Source organism: Schistosoma haematobium, chromosome 3 (genome assembly GCF_000699445.3).
Source record: "Schistosoma haematobium chromosome 3, whole genome shotgun sequence".
Lineage (NCBI taxonomy): Eukaryota > Metazoa > Platyhelminthes > Trematoda > Strigeidida > Schistosomatidae > Schistosoma > Schistosoma haematobium.
The window spans coordinates 36,103,141-36,116,460 of NC_067198.1; the positions used below are offsets into that span (position 1 = coordinate 36,103,141).

Sequence of the window (13,320 nt, forward strand, 5' to 3'; positions counted from 1 at the left end):
TAATCAAGCAGAGGACGAGACAAACCACTTGAACTCTGCCCGGGAGTTGAATGGTCTTTATGAGTTTAAACTCGAAAAATACAAGAACCTGTTCTTTCCTTGTATTGTCAATTAAAAGGGAATAAAGCACCAGAAAAGTTAGAAAAATGTCAAAAGCTTCAGTGATAAACAACATGAATTTATTGTAATGCTTGTAATACCCCTAGTTTCGATAGTCCAACCGTGTTTCTCATTTCTTTGTATCAATGATAATCTCTAAGAATGGCTAATAATAATATTTTGAAATTATGATCTGAGTCGATTTTACGTATCATGATATAAAGCCACATGTAGTGTCTGTCAAGAACTTATATGTTGGAGATTTAGTTATTTTCCTGATAATTTAGTTAATTATAGCAGTGACCATTTGTCTATAATCCGCCCAGTGTTCTTCACCTCACATATTGCGTACGAAATATGTACGTTAATACGAAAAAAACCGTTTCTCACTCAGCTATAACCAGGTGAATAAAGTGGTTTTATAACTAAATAAGAACACAACACAAACGTTTGTATTGCAAAGAAGCGTGGATAATGATGGAATCCGTCACTTAAGAAACAATACTATATTATTATTATTATTATTATTATTATTATTATTATTATACGTAGACTTCCTGTTCACCTGATATGTTAAAGTCAAGTTTTAGTCAGTGTGAGTGAATAGAGTTTGACATTTTCAAAAATAACATCATAAACCGCATAATAATTCGTCACTTTGTGTTTCAGTAGTTCGTGAATAAACATTATAATGGTAATTATTAACCATTATTATACCAACAGCCACATAGGTATTTTGGTAATAATACTGTATTGTATAGACATGAATAGAACCATAAAAACAAGAGCCTTGTGTTATGGTATAGTCTTTTTTTTTACAGTTTTCCCAAGTAATAATTTAGATTATTATCTTAATTATGTCTATTCACAGATAACTTATTTATATACAAGTGCCATGAAGAAAACATTTTTAGCATGATCACAAATGGAATTATATAAAAGAGTTTCAATAATTTTTGCACAATATCGACAATACTTTAACGCGTTTCGTAATAGGCAAAAGAATATAAACTCGACATTGAAAACGTGTTTAAATAACTTAACAACTATGTTTGTAAAAGAGAATATGGTAAAACAATATGATACTTATGATGCATAACATCCCAAATAAATCGGCTATGTAGAAAGACTTGATGGTATATTTAGAGTTCAAGTAATGGTACATTAGGATGATGCGATGAAAGTATCAATCGAAAGCGGAGTAAGGTCATTAAATATCAATTCGGAGCAGTCATATTTACGTGTAAAAAACGTAAATCATAAAATTTAATTTATTTACGTAAGTTTAATGAGACATTTCATACTTCTTAATTAATAATTGTGGAATAGCAAGAGTAAAATATTTTGGGTATTGTTGTGGAGAACAAACGTATTGCTCGGGAAAGTCTGTGTGGCCTAGAGAACGCTAGAAAATGTTCTGTGAATTCGATGTTGATTAGATGATTCTCAAAATCATCTAGAAAGTGAAGAGATGAGTCTCACCTTTATGATCGGATGATAACCTATGTTACTATTATATTAAATATGATCCAAGAAAATTCCAAAACCTGAAAGTCGTTTGTAAAACTAAAAATATTCTGGTTTTCATGTACATAAACTAACTTTGTTGTAAAACTTTTAAGCGCAATTCTCATATTTTGCGTTTTCCTCACGTTGCCGTGTAGTTGTTATGAGCGTCTAGAAAATCGATTAAAACGTTCAATTAGCAGGTATGTAAGATCAGTCATGGCGATAATAATAAATATAAACATAAACGGACTTTGAATATTTACATGAAGAATTCGTTTCACTGTCGAATAAATCGATACGGGACCACAATTTTCACCTTATTCCTGAATATCGTTAGCGAAAATGCGAAGCCTTAAAAACTAACATCACAAACATCTTGTCTCAGTTGTCTAAAGGTGAGGGCCCACTGAGTATGTTGGTGAAGGCAAAAGACGAGAGAAGGGCAGTATATCTTCAAGACTGAACTACTTACCATTTAATGATTATATTCTGCCGAAAATGTTCACCTTCAAGCACCAGTAGTGTGCTGTGATCATGATACAATCGTAACGTGTCAACAAACGGGATACTACAGATGGATGACAACTACACTTACTTAGCTACAGCAGGACAAACAACACTGTCAATAAACAGTACATGGCCACGAGAGTGAAGTCGGTTAAAATCGAAAGACTACTGGGAGATATTGATGAACATTTTTCAAGAAGCTATCTTGTTATTCATCCCCCAAGTGTAGGACCTGTATGGAAAGGAAAATTCTAATCTGAACCACTGCATAAGAAGCATGTTTCAAGCAAAAGTGGAAACTTTAATAATGGTTTGCGAAACAGCACCTATTCCTTAGTGAGAAACCTAAGCAACTCCAAAGTTCCAGGCGACAGGAGATGTTTGTAGATCACGTCTATGGCGAAAATACAAGCTTGTTCAAAATATCTCTACATGGTTTAATTGCTCTGCTGTCTGACTTCATGATGATAATATGGCACTAATGACTATAGAATATGTATCCTGCTTACTCTTGTAGGGCCAGTGAAATGTCACTGAGCCCTAGCCAAATCATCCGGCAGTTGGATCACTGAATGTCGAACAGATCATCGCTCCCTGCCAAGGTCATGTACAAGCAACGCGCATTAGTTAATCATACGCCATGGACTGGCCCATGCGGCAGTGGTCTTACTTTCGCTTGTATCTACTTTAACTAATATATTTCTGTAATAACGTCCTTTGTGTTGTACAGTCTTCAAAGCATCTATAGTACCTTGTTACGTCAATGGGGGTAGTCCACGTAAGGTGCTGACCACGAGGTGTGACTTCGACGTTAGTTGGTTCGTCACACCATTCACGTCTAACTCGAGTAGGCCTCCAATCATTTCGACATAGATCATCCACGTTGGTGATTTACACTGGTGAGCAAGACTTCGAATAACGCAACCTATCACTATAATCTTTATTATTGTATTCTATACTTATTCTTTTTCATTTTTATCATCGCCTATGTTAATCTGTTACTGTGAACTTTCGTTGCTTCATGTCAATGTTGATTAGCATTTAAACCTAGATAATTCGTTCAATCGACAGAACTAACCAATCAACTACGATTATAATCGGCTATCGTGGTTCTTTAACAAGCATTAGGAGCATGTAAATGCTCCTGTGTAATATGTCTGTTAAAATATCAACCACTCGTGAGTATAGCCACAAGGCAACACGAACGCATATCTCTTTGTACCTTATCCACTGGTATAAATAAGACAAGATTAACTATCGACTATAAATTCATCTTTCTGCTTAACCACTATCCACTAGAATGTTCTGCTTTTTTACCACTGCCTGCCTAATTTCCAATTGCTGAGTTCCATGGCCAAACAGAGGATACGAATGCTAGAAATTCACGGTGAGTTTGAACTATAAATTTCCTGCGATCTTAGATCTCGTTTAGACTGTTCGTCAGTCTACAACGCTGTGTTAATCGAAAAATTTAATCAACAGTACCTCGTACATAATCCAGATTCAAACTACTGCCTACTTCATTACTTAAAGGCAAGAGTAACCCAGGCGAGTTTCATAATTTCATTAGATTATTTCGTACTATATTTATGATGCGTGATAACATTTCGTAGTTGCTTTCACGTAAACTAGTCATATATTCTGTCACTGCCGTCAAGTTTTAGTCGAAATCATGTACATTTATGATTCGTTAGTCGACATACTGTGGTAAAACATATTGCATGTACACGAGCACGCTTAGTCCATGTCCCAAGTACACATGTTGTCGTACTTAATATGTCACTTAACGCTAGGTAATAAGCTCTTTGTATCAGCCTTTTACGAAATGGCCACGTTACCTGGACCCTCTAAACCTTAGTTACATTGGTGGTCACCATTTTAATTAATGTTTATTATACCCCTTGTATTTGCTATTAATTCACACGGTAAATCATGGCTCGATTTCCTTATTACACGACAGTCATTTTAATTCTATTTTCGGTTTATTTACATGCGATACGGGTTTGGAAAATATCTAAACGTCCTCGAAAATTCTCCACGAACCCAACCATAGTTTTCGTATATGTTTTTATTCACACATCCAGCTGTTACGCTAATCATACCTAAGCGAACGTTCAGTGCAACTGTCAGTATACGTAAGAACGATGTTATTTAGACTTGACATTGTAACACATCTGAACTATTGTAGTTGTTCTACTTCGATGTCGTACTTCATTTTATGAAGTATTGTTTCCTCGTGGCTGTTAATTAACAGATGATTCCGGTACATCAATCGGCTGTTCAACTACTCGACGATTTACAACCTGTCCAGTTCAATTGGTGGTCTGACGACAATATCATTCGCGCGAATCATCAGTTTATGCAGTCGAGCGAATCTCCTGCAAACTGAAAACGATATTGTCGCCTCTATCCCAACACTGACAGCGTTTTTCACGGGTATCATTGACATGAGTCCAGAGTGACACTCTTGGTTTCTTATGTTCTTTTCGATATTTTTCTGTTCACTAACCGAACAAACACGCAGCATTCACCGTTTTTCATATTTTAGAGACTTCATCGTGCCACCTTTTGCTGTCGATTTGTAGCCTTCAACCCTTACTGACTGTAACAGCAGTCATCGACTTTTCAAACTGTGACTACAAGTTGGTCAATAGCTTCGCACAACGAAATCACGACCACTCTTCACTGTTATACTTCTGTACTTACGGTTAGTCTGTTAGATATAGATATAACTAGAATTTGACACTAATTAATAGCTGTCAACGACACTGTCCGACTTACAACTTTAAACTAATGACAGTACAAATATGGATATCGATTGATAATACACTTATCCTACTATCGCTATAGCATCATTACTCTTGCGGCAGACTTAACGTTTGTCATCGGAGGAACTGAATTACTTTTCAAGGCTATATATTTCAGCGCGACTTGATAGAACAATAAAACGTTTTGTTCTTTTCATTATTTCTATGGTTAATCGCTTTACGTTTAACCAACGTCCTACTAACATATTATGACTCGCTGTTTCCCGACCAGTTTCTGCCGCCTCCTTTCCATTTCTTTTACAGATAAGCAATACCTGGAGGATTTATAATATTCGTTTGGCACTCTCTGGCGCGCGACTGCTCCCAACATGTTTGGTACCGATTCAAACGGCCGTTGAATCTGGTGGGGGAGTATTGTAGGGCCAGTGAAATGTCACTGAGCCCTAGCCAAATCATCCGGCAGTTGGATCACTGAATGTCGAACAGATCATCGCTCCCTGCCAAGGTCATGTACAAGCAACGCGCATTAGTTAATCATACGCCATGGACTGGCCCATGCGGCAGTGGTCTTACTTTCGCTTGTATCTACTTTAACTAATATATTTCTGTAATAACGTCCTTTGTGTTGTACAGTCTTCAAAGCATCTATAGTACCTTGTTACGTCAATGGGGGTAGTCCACGTAAGGTGCTGACCACGAGGTGTGACTTCGACGTTAGTTGGTTCGTCACACCATTCACGTCTAACTCGAGTAGGCCTCCAATCATTTCGACATAGATCATCCACGTTGGTGATTTACACTCTATAATTAGTCTGTCGACGTACCCCGTTAATAACAATACACACATAGGAATTTAAATGCAGAAACTGCTTACTGAATACGAACATTAACAGGCGAAAAGAAGTGCATGGGGACGGGAGTGGGGAAAACAGTAAACTCAGTGAGTGTTTGGTGACTCTGTCTCCATGACTATGAAAAAGTTGCATGTAGGTATGCAATTAAATTCCTACCAGTATACTTGCATAAAGCATTCCCAGGGTTACACACGAATAGTTGAAATATATACGTATGTGTGAATATAACAACTTAAAAACTGCTTGGAATAATTCGTATGCCAAAAGGTAAGATGATTCACGTACGTCTGATGATAATGTATTAAGTGCTATGGGCTCATGACCTCACAGAAACTTTCAAACCAAGAGATCTCTGTACTTAAAAGGCATCACCCCGAAGTTGACAATGCTGCTATGCCCACCTTCTCAATAGGGATCATAATCTCTCGGAATAAATATAAAGATAGATAACAAAGTGGAGTGATAAATCTGCCTTAGCAGCGTGATATCTGTTCACTTTAGAGATCATACAGACCTAGGAAGCACACATCCGCTTGTATAACAAGATACAAAATCCACAGATAAGTACTGAAGCGGCTACAACCAAAGCAGAAGACGGGCAGAATGCTCGTAATAAACGATATCAAACATCTGAAACCAATAGCGGTGAATAAAGCACTAAAATAAATAGCTCTGTAAGTCTCCGACATTGATTCTGATCTCATTATTTTTACAATATACATCTAGTTGAAGGCGCTCAATCAATGATTCGCGCAAGATCTCGAGTGGGTACGCTGTGCTACCCATCACTTTCAACCACCATGCAGCTTAAACCAAACGTTCCTCGACATCCGATAGTGATTCAAATAAATCTTATAACCCCTTGATTTCTGAACTCCGATTTGACCGGTTGTCATAATTCCATTATAAATGTTATGAACAGCAGTGTTGTCAAACTTTGAATATTGTGATATCTTTATACTTTAACGTAGCTTCACAATGCGAGTGTAAGTAAATCCGTCGGTTTATTCAGGCTTGTTACAGGATATTGAATGTTATAGAAGTTGGTGTGTTTCAATGAAAACTATTTAAAGATTTATTCTTTGGTCTCTCCTACCTAAAGCTTCCTCCCAAGACCCAGATACAAATCTTCGAAAGCGAAGGGTTATGTGAATCAGAGAGATGTAGTAATACACGGACTTCGATCTCCAATATTTATTAGGTTCTTCTATGGCTTGAAGTTATTTAGTGGATGGGGTTGAAGGCGATCATTTTGTAGAAAAGAAAGCAGTACAAAAGTGATGCAACGAATCATTGTGCATAAACCTTACCTACTTCAGATAATAAAATTATTAGAGAACAGCTAGCAGCAACTCTGAATAAGATTGGATTGATTTAATAATCAAAGCTGCAAGTGAAAAACATAGGCTTTCGAATGTGCTACGTAGGATAAAATCTCTTACTTTAAAGATTAGTTTCTAATACTAAGTCAAGAAATCGACAATCCTCTGTCAAAAGACCCCCATTTCCATTTACTTGAAGCAATAACGTTAACGATACTTACGATAAAATAGTTTAATATACACTAACTGTTTTTATACTTGACGATTTTTGATTTGTGTTATTTTTCCAAATACACTAGCAAATACTTGAGTATTTATGGATACAATGTGAAGCGAACTCGAAGAAACCAATTGATCTATACACTCACATAAAGAACATATTGGCTATAGGACAACACCTTCACTATAGTAACGTTGAGGTTCCCTTTTAAAATGTTACCTTTGAGGTCGTATAATTCTGGTGTTTTATTAGGTAACTGGTGGGAGGAGAGAATATTAGAAAAAGTATGTGGTTTTATGATAAATTTAATGCATTCAGGAAGAAAAGTCTGCGCGCTTCAGTAAAAATGAGGATAAGGTGTCATCTACACACTTTCTCAGTTTACTCACAGAAAGTAATCCTACTATGGTAGGCTTTATCAGCTGACTATACTACTGAATTAAGATTCAATGCTCAGCGATGCCGTCAGATGGATATTTGCGTTTCGGGTCGAATGTTCAGATTTTAAATCCAGGATCATCTCCATATTACGTAAAATGTGGACTTGCGCCCACACGCCCACCTTATGCTCTTGGACTTTCGATAGATATCTCATGCAACTTAACTTTGGAACTTTCTAATTCCGATGACAATATTTTTCAGTCGTTGGGAAGAAACGGTCTACTGAGTGTTACCGCATCAAAGAATGTGCAGCCTTCTGCAAAAAATGTTTTCCGGATATTCTGGTTAGCCAATGAATAGAGTAGTTGGTGTTAAAAAATTTTTCCTAAAGAATAAAACTTCTGTATGTAGATTCTTGGCTATCTATCAATGAGGGATTTTTAGCCAACTTCTTAGTGCAATAACACTATCTTTTGTACTGTATCTTTTTCACAACATAGGTCAATTTTTATATTGTTGTGCATTGGCATTTTGATTTTACAGAATGGGTTTCAAATAAATTTAGTTCAGTCAGTTATCTTAAGTTTTTATAGCAGTTTCGCTGATTTTTCAGTGAAGATTACATACTGTAGCGGTAAATAAATCCCCAAAATAAATAGCTCTAAGTTTTCGACATTGGATGCTGACTATATGTTTTAGTGTACTCGTCTAGCTGAAGGCGCTCGGTCAGGCATCCGCACCAGATCACGTGTGGTAACGCCGTGCTCAACATCTACCGCAATCGCTAGCCAGATTAGATCAGAGAATTCCGATATATTTGTAATCGCCAAATACACTCTTCCGATTTCCTCGACTCTGTCTTTTGATTTCTCTGGGTGGGAACGAATTTTATTAGAAGGTGTTACTGGTAAAAGCGTTGTCAAACACTGAATACCTGTGACATCATCAATACGAAACAACAAACAAATAAAAGGCAAAAAATTGCGAACAGAGTTTTTATATTTATGAACACCATTTGAGCAAACACGGCCATTTCGGTCGTCAAAACTGTAATAGACTGCAAAAAAATCCTTTGGTCTTATCAATATTCATTATCAGGGAGAAATATCTACACATAAATACCAAACGCCAGGAAAACGATGGGAGTGGATTGAAAGTGAAAATATCATCGATATTTTGCACTACTTTGAGTTAATTGTGTAGTTCTCGAATCTGCTAGTTTGTTGTTGCTTCTTGTATATATTTTTAGAAACATACGACCCAGCAGGTTTTAACTTTATCAGGCATGATTTGCAATAGTAGCCAGTGAAGCTTTCTTAGTCAACAAAATTCATCTGGGTCACGTTTTTTTTATGTTTATGTTATTTTAAATGCTATTTCTGCTATCGAAATTTGCTTTTTAAATATACGACCTTAACAGCGTCGTAGTCTAGTTTGATATGGGGCGTGTCTTCTGCACTTATCCTTCTAATTATTATAACAATGATGTTCACTGGTGTTACGTATTTTTTTAGGTACACTAAATGAGTGTATTTAAGCAATAGCCCAGTTTAAAATTTTAATGAACGAACTTTCATAAAATTTAGTTTTGTATGAATGTTAAAAAATTCAAACAAATAGTTTTACCTAATGATATGACACTGATTAGAATCTGTGGAAGAAATTCAATTATTAATTGGACTCCATAATCTATGTTCACATCTACAAAAGCATATGTGAATGATAGTAAGACAGCATCGACTGGTATAAAGTGTTTTTGTTAATAAACTGATGTGATGAGTGGTTTAACAATAACATCAATCGCGAATCAGAAAAAAACGCGACACATTTATTTTATGAGGTTTATTTTTTCAGCATTCATTTTCCTAATCATATAGGCTCGATATTAGTTAAAAAAGAAGAGTTTTATCTAATTCTTCGCGAGTTTGAGTCACTGAAAAACAACATAAGCTTCTACAAGTTTGATGTCATCTGAAGTAGAATAAAATCATCGGCATTTCAGACTTACCAAAGCCTTATTTGTTCAGATTTCATTTATTTTTTCAATTCATATAGTCTACACGAGAGTCAATATGGTCGAGTAATTCGTTATGGTGAACCATTTGTGTTTGGATTACAGCCGGATATCATCTCATCAAAATGTAATTCTGCACTAAAGAAAAAGTTAAATACAGATCAATGCTTATATTTGGCTAGTGACTTACAACACCTAGGTGATCAAAATTTACAGCCAGGTGCACAAAATCTATACTTCGAAGTTGGGAGACCATCATTTCTGTCTCAGTGGCGTTTAGAGTACGAAGATCCACACTTACGTAAAGAGTTTGAAGGTAGGCCAGTAAAGGTAAGAATGATAAATTTCTGGCACAAATGAAACATTTTAAAGACATTAGAAAAAATACGTATTTCAGAAAAGTGTATTCCCCGACGTTACTGTTTCGCTACAAATAATACGTTTATGAAGCTTTGGCTAGTTTTATTTTTTTTTTGAAACTTATAATAATGATACTTTTATGAAAGACTCAGTAGCTCAGTAATTGAGACGTCGTGGTTTTAATATTAAAGGCACTGGGTTTGATTCCAAGTTCAAACATTTCTGCGTTTCAGGCACGTACTACTGAATAAACGCTTATCACGAATTCTACTACGAAATATACCCCATCTATTCAGATTTTATCTGTTGAATTTTTAACTCGGCAGTTTAGTAGCAATGCATTACGTATAACATGTTAAGATTCTAATGTGGTAATTATCCCACTTCGTTACATCAATCTTTCATAAGAGTGAGCTAATTACCAACCCTTTTAGGAGTCAATTTTAATTAGTTTTTAAATTTTAATCTCATTTTTGTTAATTAATTCAAAAATTATCTCATTTCACTTGTTTACTCCGCCTTATTCTTTTTTATAATCACTGAATCCGTTCCCTCAGTCTTATGTGTACACCTTACCAATGAGTTTTAACCAACGAAAATTGTACGTTCAAAGTTCGCTGTCCAGCACTTCAAACCACTTAAAAGCCCAAACAAACATTTGCAAGGATCTATTTGGTAACCACTAATATGAAAAACGTACATCTGATGCTTTATTTATTTCAGTAAAATAACGTTATTGCACCGTCGATTAGCAAAAAGCTTATATTTACGATTAATTGTAACCATAAATACGTCGTTGGCGATAACAGCAGTAGTACTTTGGAATAACTGCATACTTAAAATGATATTGAATTGTTTATAGAAGCCATTTGAATTTTTATTTTATAACTTCCGATGTTTTGCTTCTTACTTTTCGTTTTATTTTAGTCTGACCAAAATTTAATCATCAAACATGTTCGAAGTAATAAAGCATTAGCCTTAGAACCAGGTTTTACAGCTCGGTGAGCGGAACTTCTGATTTTTGTATAGATTAGATTTTTATTAACTATGGCGGTGGATCTCACCAATTTTGTATCATCAAAGTATGTACGGTTGTAGTTTTAACATGTCTCTTAGATTTCGACTGCAGGTGCACTTTCACACAGCCGTTGATTGTTTTTTTTAATAGTTATCTATTAGATAGGTCAGTTAAGTAAAATCAATACTATTTTTACACTAGGTGCTCCTTTGGAATCGGTAAAATATCTGCACCTTATTTTCTAGTAATTTTCGCCTATCGATTCTATGCTTATTCAATAAACCTAGTATGTCTCTGTCAACTAATACACATCGGAATAGAAATAAACGTTCTTTAAATAGTTCAACTCATACTGCTTTATTCTTCTGGTGATAAAGTTTATTTTTCGTAGTATGTCCACCGAGTTGCGATTACTGGAATATTGCCTCTTCAGTCCATATAATGTTTAAGAGCAAGTATTGTTTTAAAGCGAAATCTCACTGAAACTGATCGGCACACGTTCGAAAAACAATACAGTATTTTCTCTCTTGCCCATGACTTCATAATTCTACTTGGCCTGAAAGCAGTAGTTCAATTTCCGTATTCAGGGATGATTAAATTTAGAAACATTAGTTAACAAAGCAGTTCATTCCTTAATCACGTAATTTTTCAATGGAATTAATTATGTATTTAAAGTCCAAACCATATCCTAGGACGTGAAATATATTATACTATCTACTTCAAGTAATTATATTTCGGACGTTACGATCTCAAACAAACGTATGCAGGTAATTGGAAAAACTTTCGTCTAGTTATTGAATTATCAAACATTTTCATACAACAAAATTTTGAAGAAGAACACTCTATGGAGTAAATAGATCCAATCTACCTGTACCTTATGAGTTTATCACTTCCACGCCGATGATAATATTTCGAATGATAGTGAATAATTTACCAGACATACTCATAAGTTCAACAACATACATTAGCTTACCTAAAGAGTTGTTCAATTAATTATTAACAATAATGGTCTGATTGCTTCTGTTTATTAGAACACTATTCGGACAAGAAGCCTGCTTAAGCGTACGAACGTACTATGATTCCCATAAACTGGAGCGTGATGTCAATGTTTGGATGTTAGCAACAGCTAAACAACAAGGTTTATCATGTATTTCAGATGAACAAGCACCACACAAAGTTCTTGAAAACACTTCTTTGGAAAGTGATTATGCAGCAGGATCAAATCTTAGCGATGAAAAACAAGTTCATTTTGAGCAGAATACCGATGCATCTGATGCTTGAATAATAATAATAATATAAACTTTTATTATCTTATAGGTGTTTAGTTAACTACTTAGAAGTTTAAAAGTAGTTAAACTGTGACAAACGATTATTCATCAATATATGTAGGTGAAATTTTACAGTAGAATACCTATCAACTCATCATCCCGTATTATCTGAAGTATAAAATACAATTCTAATTCATGCACATCAAATCAACTGCTTTTGAAATGTTTACTAATAAATATTTCACAACAATCAAAATAGTGTTATTTATTCTAAAAAATTGTTTTTCTTATTTTGATGTAGCTGATAAATATCTATTTGAAATTACATAATAAATAATAAAAGATAAACACTCATAATATTGTTTAGTGCTAATGCATCGTCAACATTGGAAGAAAAATGCAACCCAAGTTAGCTATGAGTTCATATGCTCACTAGTGGCTAATTTCGTTTGGAAATCCTAGTAGTCTTAGTGGAAAATAGTGACCAGTGGAGTTCAGTTGAAAGAAGTTAAATCAACTAATTCACCAGGTACATGCTAGTGGATCACATGATAAGTGTAAGGAATTATAATACTACCAGGTCTATCAAACCGAGGTAGGTATAACTCTGTTCAAATTTGAGACTTAGTGGCTGAAAGTCGAACATCTCAAATTGTAATTCACCCCTCCACAGAGTTCGACAATCACAAGTGTTAAGGGTTTGCTAACCGAAAATGATAAAAGATGGTTTCACATTATCCCAAACATATGATGTTGTAAAAGCATATCAATGGATGTTGATTGAACAATCGAAATTTGAGGTATTTACCATGAGAGCTGAAGGTGCTGGGTTTAGTCTTATTTGAACCGGGGAATATGCACTTCCAAAGAATCCCATACTAGGACGAAATATCTGTCCATTACTAACTGACTTTCAATGGTTATCTAACTAAGATCATTTATTGATCTCTTAAACATTTGACGATTCTTGCGATACTGATAATTATCTCTGGATTTTGAT

General features: G+C 35.2%; 1 protein-coding gene across 1 annotated transcript; it reads left to right on the forward strand.

Moving 5' to 3' along the window:
- Positions 1-7,491: 7,491 nt before the first annotated feature.
- On the forward strand, positions 7,492-13,195 carry MS3_00005664 (uncharacterized protein; the record flags this gene model as incomplete). Its single annotated transcript, XM_012944251.2, has 6 exons — positions 7,492-7,563; positions 7,598-7,687; positions 7,724-8,004; positions 9,716-10,004; positions 10,962-11,035; positions 12,084-13,195. The coding sequence occupies 6 exons, from the start codon at positions 7,492-7,494 to the stop codon at positions 12,331-12,333; spliced, it is 1,056 nt and encodes a 351-aa protein (XP_012799705.1). The 3' UTR covers positions 12,334-13,195.
- Positions 13,196-13,320: the final 125 nt, after the last annotated feature.